Source organism: Aquila chrysaetos, chromosome 9 (genome assembly GCF_900496995.4).
Source record: "Aquila chrysaetos chrysaetos chromosome 9, bAquChr1.4, whole genome shotgun sequence".
NCBI lineage: Eukaryota > Metazoa > Chordata > Aves > Accipitriformes > Accipitridae > Aquila > Aquila chrysaetos.
In genome coordinates, this window is record NC_044012.1 from 21,057,905 (window position 1) to 21,078,881 (window position 20,977).

The 20,977-nt window shown below is 38.3% G+C and overlaps 1 protein-coding gene across 3 annotated transcripts in view; it reads right to left on the reverse strand.

Annotated features, from left to right (window-relative positions):
- Positions 1 to 20,977, reverse strand: part of PHAF1 (phagosome assembly factor 1) — a 36,583-nt gene that overhangs the window by 11,967 nt on the left and 3,639 nt on the right. For all 3 annotated transcript variants that reach the window (XR_003925012.2, XM_030025730.2, XM_030025731.2), the window contains 7 exons: positions 18,959 to 19,041; positions 14,989 to 15,072; positions 10,452 to 10,495; positions 10,082 to 10,161; positions 5,394 to 5,488; positions 2,515 to 2,612; positions 687 to 799 (listed from right to left, as the gene is read on the reverse strand). Coding sequence is in view for 2 of the 3 variants with exons in the window: in XM_030025730.2 (XP_029881590.1) it covers positions 687 to 799; positions 2,515 to 2,612; positions 5,394 to 5,488; positions 10,082 to 10,161; positions 10,452 to 10,495; positions 14,989 to 15,072; positions 18,959 to 19,041 (597 nt within the window). In the remaining variant the exon portion in view is untranslated. The remainder of the gene's footprint in view (positions 1 to 686; positions 800 to 2,514; positions 2,613 to 5,393; positions 5,489 to 10,081; positions 10,162 to 10,451; positions 10,496 to 14,988; positions 15,073 to 18,958; positions 19,042 to 20,977) is intronic.

Genomic DNA, 20,977 nt, shown 5'->3' on the forward strand with positions numbered 1-20,977 from the left:
CATCTCAGCATTTTTTCTTAAAAACATTGTCAAGTCTCAAGTTATCGTGACTGAATAAGGCTCCTTTGCAGTCATTATATCCTTCCTTAATTTCTAAGCACCGCCCCTCCATCTCTGAAAGCACACTCAAGAAGGTACTCATCAGTCTCTGTCACTTTCACTGCTGTCTCCTACAGCAAATGAAAATGAATTGAATTTAAAGCGCAGTCTAAGGCTGCAGCATTGATGTGGTCTCTTGCTGGCATTTTTAAAAGCCTTCCGGAATTAATCAAAAAAATATCAACATCATACAGCTCACTGGAATCTCAGAAAATGCACGTGTATAAAAGGTTTCTTGATTCCCTGTGGGGGTTTTTTTCAGTGATGTACTTGCATCTGTTTTATTCTACACATACACCTGGAGACAAATCCCATTTCTGCAAACAGTCTCTAAGGTCTCAGAACTACCAAGAACGGGGCTACAGTCCTCTGTAATCTCTCCAGGGCCAGGGAAATGTAGCAGCAGGCAGACTCACCTTCACAGGGGTTTTTTTTGGTTTTGTTTCCAATAGTTCAAAATAAGGTATAGAGAACACTTTGAAACCACCTGTAAAAGCATCACAAATAACCTATGCTTAATTGATACAGGTTTACCCCTCTTTTCCGGAGGAAAGCAACCAGTTCAATGTTCTGAGTGTCACTAATACCTGCAGTGAGTAGGCGAAGCCGTAAACCTGAGGGTCCAGTTCCATCTCTCAGAACATCAACGTTCTCGGCATACACATTACCAAGGAAACAGCTGAGAGGCATCAAGGGAGCCCTGAAACCAATCACACAAAAACATGCATAGGATTCACTCAATCTTCAAATTTTCCATTAACAAGCTGGTACCAGTTCACTGGAACAGAGCATGTCAATTTTGACAAAGCTGCATTTAACTCACACTGAAGACTGAAAGTTATATTAAACAGAAGGATCAGAAAGTCTGGGGAAAAAGGAAGAGAAACAAGGCAGCACTCAAATGCAGAACCTTTACTACTAATAAAACAAACAGCAAGTTTCAAAGACTCCAGGAATTATGGAAACTGTATCTAGCCTTTGGATACCTCCTATGAGGTGTCATCTCAGACTTCTCTCAGGGAAAATGGAAGTTGTAGAGTTTTTAAAGATACTTACTCCTTGATTTAGGCATATCACCCAAATGCAGCAGAAAAGCCTCTCCATGATGCTCTCACTGCTCTTGGGAAGGTACTCCATAGCCCAGAACATGAAATCAGCTTATGCAGGTATACCACAAACAATTGTGCTTCTTTACTGGGAAAGTTCTTATTTTAATTCAATTACAGTAATACTTGAGAAAATAACAACAGCCCCAAGTAAGATATTTCCAATGGAATGGCTGCTTTTTTGTGTATTAGTTTGTATATGCTCTGTAAAATTCACTGTTCTTATGTGTATTTCTCCTCTGCGTGAATGACTTGAGCTAAAACACAGGCTTTGAACTCTCACACACACGTATTACAGAGCCCCATGCGACAATTAGTGCTTTCACTAAAGCCCCACCATGTCACAGATGGGCACAGACAACACATTTTTCTGAAGTGCACTTTTTTCTAATTAGGAGACAATGTCTGCATAAACAAGGTTCCCTCCCTTCTGAGCAGTAATCCAAGGATGTGTTAAATCTTCTCCTGGCATTAAAACACAACTGACTCTGCAAAAACTACCACCTTATCAGTTTGGGTAGTTATAAGCTGAAAGGAAGAATTTACAGAAGTCCTTTCAGTATTTCCTTGAGTAAGGAACCCCAGGAACAATGTTTTTAGAAAGAGCAAAACATCAGATGTTGTACAATAAATTACTGCTTAAAAGAAGACAGAATACAATACCATAGAAAACATTAACCATATTAAAATATAACTATTCCATTAGTATTAAGGCATGAAGATTAGTTTTCTCAGAATAGTAAGTTCAGTCAGGTAACTACAAATATATTGAATATATGGTAGATTATGCATATGGCTTAAGCCTGAAAATACATATTTTATTGTTTTTGTATAGTGAGAGAGTTTAAGACCCTTGGTAGGACCCTGCCATGACACACGTACTACCAATACACTACAAAATTACTGACTGCCTACCCCAAATTTGATTTGTCTAGAGAGAGGTCATTAGCATGCAAACAAAATCTAGATTAAGAATAGCCTAACTGCATCTCTTACTGGATTCACTACATTTCCTCCTTTACTTAATTAATTCATTTTCAGGTCAATTGAATTAGCCTACTAGAGTTGAGCCAAGCTGTTTTTATAGCAACATAAATCAAACCAACATTTGATTATATGGTCTGAGGACAACGCCTATGGAAATTGAAAGAGGTTGGTATCTAAAGGCATTCTGCACACTACCAAATTCATAAAAGACTCAAACTGAACTAAAAAAATATATTATATTTAGCATTCACAAAACCCTAAATAAATGTGGAAGAAAAAGTATATTCCAAATTATCAAAACAGCACGACTAGCTGTACATACTTCGTATCCTGCAGACTGTTTCCGTTGTAGATGTACATACGTTTCACAGTCGCACCATGTGGAATTTGCAGAGAGGCTAGACCATGGGCAAAGTTAGGCTGTGGATATACAACATCATTCTTGTTACATGACACAGTAGACACTTCAGGCCAAAGTTATAAATTACATTAGAAATATAGTATAAGCTTACCAATTTGGATAAGTCTCTAGCCAAAGACAAGGGGGAAAAAACTACAATAAAACGCCCTTCTAGATGGTGGTTTTTTACATTATGCCACTCCTGGATTCCAAAGCTGGGTTGAAACACTCACTATGTTTCTCCACCAAAAGATGGCACTAGTCTGACAATTAGCCATGGTATGTACTGAGAATTCACATTTTCTTGGTTTGATCACTGGCACTAGCAATGTAAAGTACTTGTACTGATACGCTGCATTTAGGTTCTAAGAAATCGGCTATCTTAAAGGTAGAACTTCTTTTTTCTCACCCACTGCATTAATTTCAGCCTTTTAACATTTTTGCTGGTTTGTAAAATGCCTTTATCTGATGAACAGACTCATTCATTAAATAGATTTTCCGCTCTCCTTATCACCACATTCTTACACATATTGTTTTGATAGGGATTTTGAGTGTTCTCATCAAATAGAAAGCGTGCTAAGGAAGTCAGGTTCATTCTTCTAGTGCGGTTAAGAGCCTATGTCTTTCAACTCTGAAGATGACAGGACCTTCTTGAAGACTGCCAACATACTTTGCTGGCACTGGACAGAAAAGAAACTAACTTTGTCACAAGCAGTCAACAAAAACAAGATGCACAATATGCAAACTATTATCCTGGTCTACTTTAGCAGGACATCACATAAGGTAAACACAAAAAGTTACTCTTAGGGAAAAGAAAAAAAATAAAAATAAATTAACCCAGAGCAATGACTTTCACTGCTGTAGGTATTTAGAAGGGAACCTCCACTACTTCGCAAATCTAGAGATGCGCTGATTTCAATCCTCTTTCTGAATTTGCCGAGAACATGATTACCTCAAAACACAGCTTTATAAAGTAGTCAGAATTTAGATTACTTTTAAACATACTTATGCCTTAGCAACAGAGAAATCTCCTCCAGAGCCATGGAAGCGCCTGGGCCACATATGCCTCATTTCTTAACAGAAACAGTGCAAGTAGGTTTTCATGTTCTCCTCACCTGCAGTTTGTCACCAGCTATATAAAAAAGCCAAAGTTTTCTTCAGAGTTTTTTCATTTCCATAAGCAGAGATTACACTGCTTTGCTAACTAATTTAGCATTCCTATATGATCCCCTCTGAACTTGAAAGATTTTGACATCTTCAGATTTCATTGCACTCTTCAGTCTTTCCTAACATTCCTCCCCAAAAGGCTCCACAAATAGTCATCTTCCCTGTGGACTGTTTCATACTACTCTGTTTTCTAAACTATCCTACTTCTACCTGTTTAAAATCCTGGGGAGAATTTCACCTTTCACTCTGTGCAAACAGCATTTTACTAACCTCATTTGAAAAACTGGATGAAAGACTTTGAGAACGCAAAATTATTTTCTCCACTGTTCTGGCAGCTATGAAGAACTGTATCATCCCCAAGAACGACACTATGTCCCTCTCAAAGCATATTTGCACCAAGCATTCTGTAACTATCCCTAATTGTTTTCTTAATTAACTGAACCAGGTACCAAAACAAGACACACAGATGCAATGGCTAAAATTGATTCTAGCAGTTTTATTTTAGTATCTTTTAGTTTTAGGTAGTCCTCAAGAAGTAGGGAGTTGGACTCTGTGATCCTTGTGGGCCCCTTCCAACTTGAGATATTCTATGATCTTTTCAAATCTTTGGTGTAACAATTGACTTTCTTAGCAGCTCAGCCATTTAATTCATAAATACCCTGGGAACTCTTGCATGAAAAGCACCTAGTCTTTGTTGGGACATTCCTTCTGTTTGGCTTATTATGTTTCTATTTACCTTCCAGTATTTCTGAAACCCAACTGACCTTCACTACTGCTAAATAATAACTTCCCCTAAGGTTACCCACTGTTCTTTCACATGTCAAAACACAACTACTAAAGTACTAGGCTGTGACATAAAAACATGTGTAATCATGTTGGTTGTTTTCTTCCACTTCGCTTTGGCTCTTATATGCTCCTTCTTATTTACCACACAGCATGCATTCTTTTTAACTGATGAGCCTAGATAATACAACTGAAGGCGTTTCCATCCTCACAGAAAACAGGTTATATGTACAGTTTTGTTAGTATAAATGGAAATCATGGAAGACCTGATCTTGTTTCCACTATAGACAGTGATTTCCAAAGACTTCAGAGAGCGCAATAATATGTTCAATTATTCAGTAACTCATCGGAACATTTGGTGAATATGCAAACAGGCATTACAAATTAAGCTCATTCATTTGGCTTTCTAAAAGCACTCATACTGAAGGACACTTAAGATGAAGGACACTTAAAATGAAAATGTATTTTATGAACTCTCTCCTAGTTTAGTTGCATAATCACTTTGATGAGATTCAAAAATATCTGATAAAAGAACAGCCTTCCAGTAGATTGCTTAATATTCACGTATTTGCATAGACACTGCTTGTATTTTTAGAAGACTCCTTTCAACAACAGAATTGCTAGTCCCAGTTCATGATGCAAGCAAAACCTCTCAGCATATGCCTTCTGCTAAAAGGAAGAAAATTTTTAACTTCGACATGATATCATAGCATGAATAAGAGCACAGCTTAGGAGTTAAATTCCTTCCAAATTACTGGTTTCTTTTGCTTGCAGGCAAGACGCTGTAGGTGATATTTTGCAAGTACCATAGCAGCAAAAAGTCTATCCATTAACTAAGAATGATTGCTGACCTCGTACTTCGGAGTTTCAGTCCAGGAGTCTAACTGAAAAGAAAATGACAGTCCTCTGAAATTGAGGTGAAAGAGTTGCTCAGCTGAATTATACACTAAAAGGGAAAAGAAAGTAAAAACAGAGTTACCAAAATAAACTAAGAATTCTCCAGTTCAGATCTAACAGCACTTTCATCACCTCAATGAATTTACTACATCTCAAGATGCAGGAGGAACACAATTACACTAGACAATAATAGTTTTGCTTTTAATTTGTTGCAGTAGAAACATACCAACAAGAGAAACCTTACATTCATTAGAGTTGCCTATGCAAGCCTGTAGGCACTAACCTATCCCTAATGATACAATTATACAATATGACACAATCAATTATACCTTAATAGCCCTAAAGTAGTTTAAACAGCCACCTATTAGTACAAAACAATTCTGTTCATTGTTATGTGAAACACCTGTACAATATCAACCAGAAAGTCTTTTAGACAGATGTGCCCCAGAATGCTGATAAATTCCATATTTCATACCACCAGGAAGCATGTTCCCAAGTGGGAGCTCACAGGTACCTCCCTGCCACTTCCACCTCTCTTCCCAAGAGGAGCTCTCGCTTGCATGCCCCAGTTCAGATGCCTGCATTCCCGAGTAATATGGCACAAGAAAATGCTTCAGACATGCAGGTCCTAGGCAATTTATGATGATAATTAAAAATACTATCACCAGAAACACCAGCCGATTGGTCAGCTTTTACAAAAAGCAGCAATACATTAGAACACACACAGACTTCCAGCTGTCATCACGTCACGAGATGTCCTGATTTATTGCAATAAATTGCACAGGATCAACTATAAACAGCAATAAAAGTCACGCCAGTACTTACTCTAACCAGACATACTGTTTTGTGAGACTGTGGAAAGCTTAAAAACAATCCCAGGAGACCGGGAGCTTCGGAACAGTTTTGGGATTGATGCTACCAAACTTCAACCTGTGCCTCGTAGCCACTGGGGGAATGCAGTGTTCTTGTACCACACAGAAATTGGTTCATTTGCAAAACAGTTTGAAAACAGCAGAGGCAAAAAACAACAAGGAAACACTCTAACAAGAGAAGCTGCTTTCTTCCACTTTACCAAGGGAAACTGGTTCAATATTCCCCTTTTTTCTTACAATTTTATATTTAAGATGACATAGCATAGAGCAAAAATGCATATAAATATCCCCCCCAAAGTGCCTTTCAAACATTCAACTTGAGAGACATGTCACAAGGTATCTGGACAATGCCAGACCACCCAGGATAGAAAAATAATAGTTGAGCAATAAGCATTAAGCTTTCAAAAGTAATCATTTGCCTTTTCTGCAGAATGTGCTGGTTAAGAGCATTTTCCCTGCTTGTCGCTCAAAGGAAAACGTGTGGGGAGAGGGAAATGTTTTGATCTGCAGGAAAATTACACAAATCTCTCTCATGTGATAAATTATGATGCATCTTTTCCAAAGCCCAGAGCCAGCTGGAGAAGTGTTTTTCCCCTAGTCATGCCAAGTGTGATATCTGATTATATAAATCACATCAGTTCCCATCCCCTGCAATGTTTGTTGATGTTTAGGCTTAAAGGGCAAGGAATGTTTTTATCCTTATGAAGTTCTCTCATGTATCCCTCAAGACCATATGTCACAGCCACGTGACTGAACAAGGTAAGACTTTTCTTTATTATTATTTTTTTAAATTTATTTACTACACAGGTACCCTGCAGAATACTTTCATCCAAAATTGCTGATAGAAGCAAAAAGACTGCTTCTTTGCTGCTGCACTTTGGGTGAAGGAAGGGGAAAGAGCCTGCCTTCCAGGAAAGCAGCAGAGTGTGACCAGCTGGAAAACGTTTCTGTAGAGCAGGACAAGACAAAGCCACTGACACCAGCAAGCCAGCACAACAGACACAGTCCTGATAAAAGCAGAGGCAGATCCAAAAGCCGAGTCTTCCTGGTATCAAGCACGAGACCCTTCTGGCACTGCAGGGGAGACTGGGCAATCTCTGAAGTCTCCGAGAGTTGCAGAGCTAGAAGACAGGACCCCCCCCCAATCCTTGCAAGGTCACTGTGGCAGGAGGGAAGGATGGTTTTTTTCCTTCTATCTTATGACTTCAGTTCAATTCCCCAGCCCTTATCCATGCTGAATGGCACTTCGGCAAACAGCCACATCCACAAGGACTCGGAACAGGATGTGATTTCAACAGAACCACTGGCAAGAGCAAGCGCTCCCCAGCAGGAGGTCAGGTCAGAGAATCATGGAAATGTGGGATACAATCTTGGCTTGGATGAAGCTATTGACCTCCAAAGTGGTCATATTTCAATCAGCCCCATGACAAAGATAATACCATGTTTCAAACTAATATTAGCCAAAAAGTAATTAAGATGGTCGCAATATTCCTGACAACTCTTCTTTTTTAAAGCCACTGATTTGGCATAACCAAAACTGCTCACTGAAAGTCGGTTTCAACACAAAACCGTTGCTAACCTTTTGAAATATGTTTTGAAACTATCACTGTATCCTGTTGCTGGAAACTTCTGCTGCAACCACCTTGGTTTTAAGTGAAAGACAACATTTTGTTTTAAATTCTAGTGGTGGTTAACACAAATAAACAACAAAATACTCTTAAAGGGCTTGCATTGGGGTTTTGGAGGAGTAGTGGTACAGAGAAGAAAAGGGATAGTTATGTCATACTTTCATTCATGAAAACTGGCATTTGGTACTTTGATCGCATTAAGAGGAAGGTTTCTTTTCCCACCTTTCTCTCCCCACCCCACCTCAAATTTTTGTGGGACATGAAAACACCGTCATCATCCCTCCCACATGCTGAAAACTATTCTGGTTTTTTGCCTTTTCTGTTTCAGAAAATACAAAGAAAAAAAATTATCATCAAAAACTTGCACTGCGCGATACAGTTCAAACTGTTTATGACAGCCAGCTTAATAAAGAGCATTTACTTCTGCTAAGTAGGCTACTAATGGAAGATACCAAATTTCCAGTGAGGAAACTGAATAAGCAAATGCACTAATGAAATGGTAAGAGGCCAATATTTTAATAAATACATTTTCATATCTACACGTCACTGGATGAAAAGATGTTATGAAAAGCTATCATCAGCTGAAGCAAGTGCGCAAGTTTTCTTAATTGAGTATGACAGGCGCACAAGATCTGGCAAATCAGCATGAGGACATGTGGTGCCAAACTATGTTTTTAACTGCTTGCACACAATTTTATGCAGTAATAAAACATGCTATTTCCATCATAAGCAATGCTTACAGCTCAGTATATATTTTTGTGGTTCATAATATCACTATTTTCCAAGCACTTTACCTCTAAATATTTACAAATAAACCACTGTCACAGAACAAGTAAATATTATACACTGTCAAGGATATGGAACCACTTTCACCCTTCCTAAATTCTACATAGTCTCTCGTACATATTATTTCCATAATAGATCTAACTATAGATCTCAGAGTTTCTGCCTAAGAGGAAACGTTAAGATTGTGACCAAAGTGAAGTTTAAAAAGGCCAGTTCTGGTCCTTGGAGTATTATGGCTAGAAATCCTCCAAGATTCATTTATCTCAATCTGATATTCATCTACTACAGCAGGCTTTTAAGCAATGATGTTTCTTTAGCCACATGACCCTCCACAGTTAATAAATCCTGTTCCGTAATGTGCAAGAGATTGTCTGCAGAAAACACGGACAAAGACTGGATATGCAATCGCCATCAATCACAAAAAACGCTAGCCTATTTGGGATCAGCCTGACTACTGCAAATGGACTGGGTTAAGCTAAAAACAGAAAATGATGCTCTAAAATGGGTATCTTGCCTATATGGAGTTAATCATCTTTCTTGTTATGCCAGTTTGTGGCTCCATTTCTTGAAAGTTCCTGAGCAGTTTAATTTTAAATATCCTCTTCAAAGTTTCACCACTAGCTTATATTCATCACTTACCAAACCCCTGAAATAACACTCTCCATTTTCATATGTGAACAAGGAGCTTAAAGATAGCCTTTTTCCTGCTACAGAGGTGGTGAACAGCCAAGTAGCTGTGCAAGAGTCAGAGTGGGTTCAGCCAGGTTAATTAAACTTGTCCTGGTTCTGATCGTGCTGCACATTGGCTGGCTTCACACCTCCCCAGTGCTCCCAGTAACACGAAGGAGGCGCAGGGAGATGCAAGCCAGTTATACACAGGCTCAGACTTGATCCTGCCCTAGCAGGGATATAACCACATTCTTAGAGCACAGAGCCTTAGCAAACAGTCCTGGCTGACTCTGCACAGAGATCAGCTCAAATGACTGTACGTTCATGGTATACTTAATCCCTAAGGACATTTGGGAGCTGACCATGCATAAAAATGTGTAAAAACAACAGCATCAACAACAAAGCTCACAATTTTCTGGTACTGGCAGTTCAAAACAGATCATTAATGATCTCTGAACACACCATTCTGTGCCAATGACTCTCTGCCTCACTATTTCACTTAAAGTCACAACTGAACTTACAGTACATTTTATATGATATCCCAGCAATAAGAATACAACCATTCTGGAACACAATTTCAGATCATTTGACAATAGAAGTGTCTACACATTTCTCTAGGCAGACATACAAGGAAGACTTCCTGGAAAGAAGTCTGTCAATCTAGGTGTGCTTCTCAGACAGACTTACCTCCTGGCTGTGTTGCTCCAAATGACTGATCAATTTGTTCTATAGTTGGAGCAATTGCCTGAGAGTTAAAATGGACACCACTGAAAAAGAAAACAAAATGAATCTGTCTTAAGAATATTGAACGGATGCTACAAACATTTACTAATAGCAATACCACATTTAAATTGGAAGAAGTCTTCAAGACTGAAGGAAAGAGTAAACTGGTAATTTCACCAAGTGCTATGCTCAAGAAAGGATAATTATCTACATTCTTTTTTAACAGTTATTTTGGTTTTTTAACAAGAATGAGTGAAAAAATTAATTCAGGATTAAAAAAAAAAAAGAGAAGGCAGTCACTCTAATCAATCATGGGAGGTCTTAAATCACTTACCAATATTTTAACTTCACCTTAGTCAAGTCATAAACTTCAATCACCTGAAACACAGGAAACAGAAACATTACCATACTTCACACATTTGCAAATCATTACAGAGGCAAATTCTTGTCAAAAGGCAGGACTAGCTAGTGCTGCTCGCTCTCCTCCTTAAGAACTCTGCTAGGATAAATCACATTGACAGAGATGAAACTCCAAAAACTTGACTCGGCAGCTGCGCATCTGAAACAAATCCTGAACAACAACGATGGGTTCAGTACAGTACCTCCAGATCCTGTGTAAATCAGCACCGACCTGCGGAAAGTAATCTTTTCACTAATATATCAGCACCTTGATTTCTGCAAAGATTATTCCTCAGCAAGTTCAAAGGAAAGTAATAGCAAAGGTTAGCTAATTAGGGAATCCTCTAATGAATGTCAAACAGTAGGCCATTCCTTGGGTTGCTTTTATTACCCTGAAGAATGCCTGTGCAGGGTAGTTAAGTCCTAGCACTGACTGCACTGTTCTAACTTTCCAACTCCTTCTAAAGTAAAAGATGAACACAGCAAGACTAAATAGTAGTATTCCATTTCAATACTACATAAAAAGACATCTAGCAATCTCTCCAAGCATTACAGAAGATAATCAAAAGAGCAGGCCACAAAGAAACAGAACCAAAGAAACAGAACAAGCCATAATACCTAGTTCTGATATTTATTAAATATTTTAGACCTTATTGAATATTCCAAGGAGCTCCCCTCTCTGCGGACAATATTAGGTATGGATCCTTTGTTCCAAACACATTACTGCAAACGTGCATCTAAGATTGATTTTTATGTGACTGTTACTGGATCTTGAGGCTAGACTGGGCTTTAAGCAGATCATTTTTGGCGAGCAACCATTGTCAAACACAAGCTTCTTCCACCCTACATACGTGTTCCTGTGTCAGCAGGAAAAGGAAAAAACGTAGAACACATCATAACTGCTGTAAAGAAAAGGTAAAGCACTTGTTATGCTTTGTATAGTCCTCCAGCAAATCACTGGCAGATTTAGAAAGGCCTCACTCTTCAGTTAGGGAATAAAGCAGAATTCCCCAGGGAGCTTCCTACCAAATGTGGCTTTAAAGCCTAAAAATATCATCAGCTAAGAAGGAAGTCTTGGTTTTGGGAGATGCCCAGCAAATAACCCTAAATAAAACAACTTGCAAAGCTTAAACCACTGTCTTATAAAAAAAATTAAAAAAAAAAAAAAAAAAAAATCAACATTTAATGGTATGCTGTTGACTCATAAAAAGTTGGAAGAGTTCTCTGAAGCACTTTGTTTGCTCAGGAAGCCCACACATTTCAGGATATAAGCAACAAGTACAGCACAAAGCAAGTAACAAATGAACATTCTGGCATAACCAACATAAAGAGCAGCAAACAAATTTTTCTTCTTAATAAAAGCAGCAAACAAATTTTTCTTCTTAATAAATATACTTTGAATTATGCTTCTTGGAAAAACTTTGTTATCCAGTATTTTAATTCAAATGCAGTTTGACATGTCCAGGTTTCCTTTACTGCACAGCTTGTTAAAAACAAAGGCTACTTTTATGAAAAGCTAAGAATGATTTTACATTTTTTTAGTGACCTTGCACATCATCTTTTCCCCCAGAAAATGTTTCTTAAAACAGAGAAAACCACCCTCCCCACAGATCTAGTTTTGCAGCAACTACCAGAGAGCATTGGGCACTCTCCTGAAGTTCTGCTGAAACATGCTGCGGTGGTGGAAGACAAAAGGATGAGTCGAACAACAAAAAGGAGCAGTACATGAGGAATAGCACCTTGCACAAATGGAGGTCCCCCATGAGAGAAACACCCTGACAGCAGCCAACAGCCACAGATTTGCCATCAGCCCTCTTCCCACAGTTCAGACAGATCTATTCATGTCAACATTTCTTTTTACTAACAGCAGAGGAAGAAACAAGCGCAACTCAGCAAAATTTAAAGGTAGTCAAAAGATCTCATAGAAGTCATGAAAGACACATATTGAAGAAACACTGCAACAGGCCATAGCACTAGAAAAGGATTTATTTTTTAAACTGCAGAAGCTACACTGACAAAAGGATTAACGTGATCCTTTCTGAGTGCAGAAGAACAAAAACTTGAGAAGACCAAAGACTATTCAGTGATGGGTTTACTACACAGCCAGAAGGCAGTTGGTTTAAATGAGTAAAACCTGATGGTTTGTCACACTCAGTGTTTTGATAATTACTACCGAGTAAGACTCATAAAAACGTTCAGGTATGTACTAACCAGCAATAACAACAGACCAACACTCTGAAATCTGACTCTTTTTCGACCTCAGAGGGAGCATGTGTGAGACCCCTTGTTGCTAAAATTCATAGCAATGTTTTCAGGAGCTGGTCCTGGATCTACTCTTTCATGTTAGCTCATGTTAGTAACATCTTCTGCAGTGCTTTGGCTACTGAAGGTGAGTAGAGAGACTATGCACAAGCCTCCCTCCCCTCCCTGAAAAAAGGGAGGAAACTTTTTAGGAATATTGCTCTGGCTTTATTCCTGCACCAGCTTCTTTGGATCTATCAAGACTTTCCATTTTAGTAGCCTGTATTTCAATCTCTTTCACAACCAAATCTAATAGCAAGTGTGTATTAAAAAAAACAACACACAAAGCAGGAAAAAAAAAAGGCATCCCGATTTTTCCAGTTTTGCTGCTGCTGAGCAACACTGAAAACAGAGTCGTAACATCTTAAAACTAGGCATTACTTACTCTACACCTACACTACTCTTTAACAAGCCCTCTTGCTCACTTCTGAACTGATCCCATAGAATTTCTTCTATAAAGAAAGCTTTCTGAACACTTTTACAAGTATAAGTTTTCATAGCATTGCATGCATTTACATAGCTTTACTCTTCATAGTTCAAACAAACAAACGGTATCACTAGACCACTGAACTACAACATACCAGAAAAGATCATTTTTAATTTTTTTTTAAACAAACCTAGAAACACATACCGAAAGAGTTTGTTTTTTCTATTTCTTTTTTTTTTTTTTTAATTTTAAAACACATTGTGGAAAAAGATGAGAAGAAAAGCTCTTAGAACACTGGGTGTTGAAATGACAGCCAAACCCTCAAAAACTGGAGATGAAGAGACATGGCATACACTAGTTACAGCACTTCAGAAACACTACAAGACTGCAACATTCAAAAAAGCATCAGTAAGCAAGCCATGCACTTGAAGTGATTATGTCAGTTTTGAGTTCAGTCTCCTTAAGAATTAAATATATTTTGGAAATATTTTGTACAGCAGGTGTAGCTTACACTGATAAAGATCTGACACAGAGACTTTTCAAGATATTCTCTTAAAAATTGTAAATTCACATATGCAATCTGAATAATTAAGTTCTACATCTTGACAAAAATAAAAATCCCATTATTACAGAACGACTTCATGAACAGAAACTACCATAAGGCAATTACAAACTGAAATCTGGCAAAAAAGTGCCCAGTTGTCCCCCATCCGAGCTCAATTTGAACTGAAAATTGCTCTTCAAAGTGTATACTTTTATAGTTAATATAAAAGAGATTTTGAAAAAGAAAAATACAAAGTACCATGGTGTTACAGGTTACTACTAGAGAAATAAGTACTTCCAACAGCTACTAATTTGGGTTGGTATTCAACAATTTTATGTATACATTTAAAGCACATGAAGAGCTCAAGTTTCAGCTGATGGCACACTGCTACACTCTTACAGTCATTTGGGGGATAAAGCCCTAGGCTGACATTTTGGAGAGTGACGTTTTGCTGCTGGTTTTATTGGAGACGTAAGTAAGGGGAACAAGGTTAGCAAGGGGAGGTTAGCGACCAGCTTGCCCTTTATTTTGCATCTTAACTACACAAAGCATCCTAGAGAGAGGCAGATCAACACTGGGTCACCTAAAAGCACAGAAGTAGAATTGCTGGTCTGACGACTTCAATTGCAAGAATAAAAACTCATCCAGAACAAACGGAAGTCAGTGCAGGAGTCAGCTGCTCGCAATAGGCCTGAATGTGGCTTTCTGGGAGAGACCATGCACTCCAGCCACACAAGTAACCTGTGAACCTAACTCAACTGAAAACTAAGAATAGGAGGAAGTAAGTTTACTTTCAAAAATAAAATGGCAGCACAGATAAAGGAACAACCTGGGCAGAAAACAACAGTCTGGTTTGCATTAATTAACCGATGATCTGATTTCAAATCCTAGGCTTAGCTTTAGTAATGGCCTTTCACAGCTTCTGCTGCAACTCGAGACAAGATGGACAAGTGAGACCACACTGGACCATCATACTCCTGTGGCACTCTTACAATCCCTAGTACAATGTTAAAGCATCTTAATCCTGTAAACAAAGATGTAACCCCCAAACTGAAGAAATGCAGTTCATTATCACAAGAGAGCAGTATATAAGGCAAATTAAATGTCTGAAAGAACCACATACTTAGAGTCTGTTAAGTGTCAATATCTCCTAGGCTTTTGGTTTGCATTGTTTTGTTTGCAGGAAGGGTGTTTTATTACCTTAAGTCTCTGATTGAAAGCATCAAACAGCAGTTTGATTCCATCCTGAGTCAGGTTAAGGATGAGGTCATGGCTAAGAGGTGACTGTAAAAAAAAAAAGCTGTTAGGCTTTTAATTTCAAGGCTTCTTTGTTAAGATACATATCGTTGTATAAGTACAAATTGGTTGGAATTTGGAAAAACAAAACTGCCTCAGAAAACCACCACTTGTTCAACAAATAAGCATAACAAAAATACATTTGGCCAAACCTCTCAAACACTTCAGTTTCCTTATGAAAAGAAATAGAAGTGCCTGTGTAAGATCTGCATCCTGCAAGAACTCCCAAAAGGGTAGTTGTCCATTACTTTAATGGGGGGGGGGGGGCGGGAAGGTGCAGGGATGGACAGGGGACAGGACGACAGACACAACCACCTTGAAAATTAACTTTCCTAGTTTAGCATCAAAAACATCACGCAGGGACAATCTTGCATTCTTGGCGCACAATAATAACAGCCCATCTCACCAAGTCCCACATCAGAACCAAGTGTACACTTGACAAAAAGATGGTGAGAGGGCTTTCCACTTCAAAAATCAGAGTGTCACAGTCTTTTTCAGGCCTCAAAAGGAAAGCTTCAGACTCTTATGTTGTGAATTTAGGTTTCCTTAGTTACTGTGAATCATAACAACTAAAGGCTTAATTTGCAGTCTGCTGGAGTCAATAGGAGACATTCCACTGGCTTCACTGGTGTCTGTATAGGCTCTATGCCATCTCAGTCTGCTGCGACACTGTGGAAGCTGCTCACTCCTGTACCGGTACAATCCATGCATACAGTCAGTTGGCCCTAATTCCGCTATTTGATCATGTACCATCTAAAGCACATTTGCTTCAAAAAGCTCTACCCTCGACAACTGTCTCCTCAGAGGAGAAAAAAAAGCTGAATGACAGGCAGGCAGCAATATTCATGCCCTAGAACTGCACCAAGCAGTTATCTAGCAAAAGACAGAATGGGGATGGGACATCTGGGACATACACAGGCTTCTAATGTGGGCAGCCACACCATACAGCCCCTTTTATGAATTAAGCATAAGGTACCTTAAAAACTGTTACTCTCCCCTTTGTTCTACTGGGAGAAGGACTGTGTTTTGACTGTCAGAAGTCTAATTTTCATCCTAAATTTTCTCACCTCTTTATTCTCACATCAGCACTGTCTTCTAGCCTGGATACTTTTTGTGCATTTTCACATGCATCTCCCAGCCCTTCCCAAACCATATATTTAAGTAATCAGATCGTAGACTTCACATCACTAGGTCAAAACAAACCACAGGGCTTTCAGTCCCCTGTGGTGCAGATTTCCCATTCCCCTTGATCGCTCCAGTAGCTTTTCCTGAAGCAGATTCAGTTCAAGCTCATTTTTCTTGAACACCAGTGACCTGGTGTATTAAGCTGTCTTCTCAATGAAATCTTCACAGCGCCTTGCACAATGGCATCAGTACTTCACTATTGCTGGCAAACTTTTATGATACTATGTAGAATTAAAGCAGCACTGCCATATAGCCTTGAGCCTGAGATAAAAAGGTCTAATGTTGATCCTGAAGCTCTTTTTTAAATCCCTTATAAATCTGATTTAGAAAGGCTACAGATAGAGCAAAAAAACTTGTCATGTTGCATTTAAATATACCAACAAAGTTCTTCTGATATGGGATACACCCTGCATTTCACTGGTTTCTAAGCAGAATTTTCAGAAGGTTATTCCAAAATGAATGAGAGCATTACAAGTACTTTTGAGTGGGTGGGGAAAAAAATTGAGGAAAAGCTTGATAATTATTACAGCAAATAGCTTCTGTTCTATGCTGGCGTATTTTCTAATAGAAGAAAAGTTTCAAGGGCACAAATTTAGTTCCTGTGACTTAATACACAAAATAGAACCTCAAGAATGAAAGATGATGCCAGGAAGCAACAGAAGAGTCCTTCCTGACAGAAGCAACTCAGATGTGCAGTTACACTGCTAATCTACACAAAGCTGCACGAAAAACTGCAATCACCGAACAATCCCATCAACACAAATCCAGAGGAAGAGGCTTAGGAAAACACACAAAGGCAATTAAGTACCCCACTTAAACTGACCAAAAAGGAGTTAAAATTCTTTAGTCACAAAAAAGGGTTCATCAAGCTTTTTGGCACAGTTTGGGCATCCCATTTATGTCAAATTGAAAAGAGAGCCGTGGGCAGATCTAATTGCATTTAATTGTCATACAAATTTTTGAAAGGAAATACTCGCTGCTGGAGTTCCAGGATCAGAAATTCAGCAATTTAGATGCAACAACTTTAAATAACATTTGATCACTATGCTCAAAGGCATTCTTTTAGAAAGCAAAGAGGAAAGACATGAAGGCTGTTCAGGTATAGCTTAGCTAGATAAAAATTGTGCATGGCAAAGCTTACTTAAAGCTTTGACTCTTCCAAGAGCTGCAGCAGCAGGTCTTTGTGCTCAGCTGCCAATGAAGTACATGATGTTCTGCATGAGGGTAAGGATATAGCCAGACAGTCAACTGCAGGCCCCGAGTGGCATATGGAAAAAAACGCACCGGTATGAAGCACTGAATCGGAATAATATACAGAAAAAATATCATCAGCACAACTATTCCACAAAGTTGAGAACTACTATTTTGTTGCACTACGCAGATGTTAAAAACATCTTTACATTTATTACAGTTTGGGGAGAAAAACCCTACGCCCTCCCCCACCTTCCAGATAGGATAAAAATTCAGTGTACATGGTCAAGCACAATGTAGCTTTCCAAGAGGCGTAAAAAGCCAAGCAGCGGTATACCTTGCTTTCTAGCACTACACCACTAATCCTTCTGTGATTCTACAAACCTGGGAGGAATGGGAATCTCATAATTTATCCAAACAAACCTGGAAATAATTCCGGAATGCACTGTGGTAAGAAAAACTAACACCTCCAAAGCATACAAAAACCAAGGAATGCATTCACTGCCAGATGGGTGCTCCCATGCCTTAAGTACAAGGAGCTAGATTTTCGATTTGCAATTCAGTCATCATAAACCCCATAAATCTACACAATGCGAAACAAAAAAGGATAATTCATTTAATTACATTAAAAATGTATCCAGCAGTAAATGACAGAGCCAAGCTTGTTCCTTAGCCATTCAGTATTCACCGCAAACACGAGGCCTCAATCAGTATTTTGATACAAACTGACATTCTAGCAGACTTTGCCTTTTTCCTGATGCAAAGATCTGTCATCTACAGCATATGAATATGATCTTCTGATTAACGTGCATTTCACAATACACATTTGGAGAGTCACAATCCTCCTTTGTCCTATCTCATCTTCCCTTCCACTTCCTTCAAAGTAAAGGTGGGTATACAACACGTTTTACTTGATCTAGCAGAAAGGTTTCACTTCTAGTCCCATTTTTGGTGGAAGTCAAACATATTAGGAACTTAATGCTTAGTTATGAAGAATGATTAAAACATCTACAGCTGGTTTAAATTATTGCATCCACTTTCTGCAGACAAAATTGCAGATCCAGAGAGAAAGTGTGGAAGCCTTCTTAGGGGGTTCATCACCTCTGAACCAAACATGAAAGCAGAAGGTAATGAGCGATTCAGTACTTCAAAAATACTTGACAATGATAACATAAGAAGACCAGAATTAAGTTATCCAACTAATTACAGAACATTTCCCTTCTTAAGGGAAAACCAATACTACCCCACCACTGCATATACAAAACTGATACCTGTTAAATCACTGCAATGTCCTGAGGATTATTACACTTGACGTGAAACCATTATAGAAGCTACAGCTCTGATGTGGTGGCAATTAATTTGGCGTAATTCAATTTCAAGTAGCTCCACAGTTCATACAACACACATGTTAGCATGACGCAGTAGTAATATACCCCCTAATGCCTTAATTCTGGGACACAATGAGGTGAATGACCCAGACAGACCATGCAGTACTCACCTGCTCACTGTAGAGAACCTGGACATTTTTGATAATGCGACAGTGTTTCTGAAGAATTGCTACAGCCTGAGCCAATGGCATTCCTGTAAATAAAAACAGTTGCATTTCTTCAGTTTGGAGACCAGCTAACAGTGTTTTTCAACAGAAAGGTTACAGGTGAGTTAACAGAGCCGTCATCAGCAAACAGTACATTACAACAGAAAGGTATGCAATCAACAAATAAGCCTACTTGACTCATGGTATCAGCACAGGCCTGGTTTTTTTTTAAACAGAAAAGTCATCGTTTGTCTATCAGTTTGTTAGGCATATATGAAAGAAAATTATCTCTACCCACAAAATTAAACAGCAAAGTTCAGGCAGAAAATGCACAGATCTTTCTACAATCCGTGCACAAAATTTTCTGCTTTTTGGGGTGAACAATCCAGTAACTGATAAAATAGCCTACACCAAACTCCACTAGAGCTGGCTAGAGCACCCCTATACACATTCAATAGGCTCCTGGCCTGCATTTTATGGCATACCCTTTATCAAGATTGATAAAGTACTGAGTAGTTGTACAAGACACATACAAATACTAAAACGGAGAAATGATTCTCCTTCGACCTAACTGGCCACATTAGCTGCTGATAGGGCTACATTTGTGTCAAGGAAGGAACTTTATCTTCTCAGTTTACAGACAAGATAAACATGCTAAACAATTTGGTTCAATTGAAGTAATGCACTTAATAGTCATTCACCCTCTAACACAATTTCAAGGGCTTTTTTTGTTGGTTTTTTTTTTTTTTTCTTCAGTGTATCTTATCTTTACAGCTATAAATTTTTGAAAGTGGAATGAAACAGCTGATTCTTCAGAAAGAATAGCACCACACCATCTCATCCTTTATCACACTTAAAACCTTTGTTGCCTTTCCAAATGAAATGTGATCGTGTTCCTGGATTCAAAGCAGGCATTTATAAAGAAAGGTTATGAGCTCATAATTGTGAAGTTTTATTTCCCTACTAATTGCTGCAAGTCAATTTAGATTAGTTATCTGACATTTTATTTACATTCCTTGCCCTGTTCTTCTCTATTTCTATTTCTAGTTTTTAAACATTAAGAAGGTGGCCTTGATTAAGGAAAGTTTACCACGGGACCTACACTTTTATTTAGTTAACAGTTCAGGCATTCAAATTTTTAGTTACTAGCCACACCTCTCAAACTCAGACCGTACATCATGTTCCAAAGCACCTTTTAGACATTATCTACAGTAGCAAAGTGAGAAACTCCCTCTCTCTCTCCACATATATTTTTATATATATATATATATATATATAAAATCACACTCATGCCTAAATCACCATAGGTACTGCTTTGATGTAAGGCTAGCATAACACTAAAAGAAAAAAATTATTTTCACTGTTGCACTAAACTACATGCCTGTCATGCCCACACATTGCAGCTTTTCTGCAATTATGAAATCAAGTTTTGGCAAAACAGGCTTACAGATTAGAACTACGGTGATTCAATTTGTAATTCAACTTGTAAATACCCTATACAACTGTTTCCGTGAAATTGTTTTTCACATTAGCCCATAATCCTGGAAACAATTTTTTTCTTTTGCAGCTAGAAATTATACACCAGAAGATTATATGAAATCAAAAAGAATAGTTATTATTTTAATAATGGTAATAAAATTAAAATGCACAGAGCCACACAATAAAGCAGCACTGTTTCCTATTATCTAGGAAATGGCAGTTGCCTTGTAGTCTAAGCAGTTGATTTTTAAAAAGACAGTTATTATGCATTAGGTAGTATTTTCAAAGTGGAACAGAAACATAAATAACAGCAAGAAGCTAAGACAAAAGATGCTGCTGTGAAAGCTTCACACTTCTATCATAGTAAAAGCTATGATTCCAAAAGAAGTAAAGGTGATTTAAAAGCATAAAACCCATTTTCAAAGTCAGTATTCCTGGGAGACTTGCAGAAGTAAGACCACGAGCTCTTTTAAAAAACCAAGTGGCAAAGGATCAAGCAAAGCC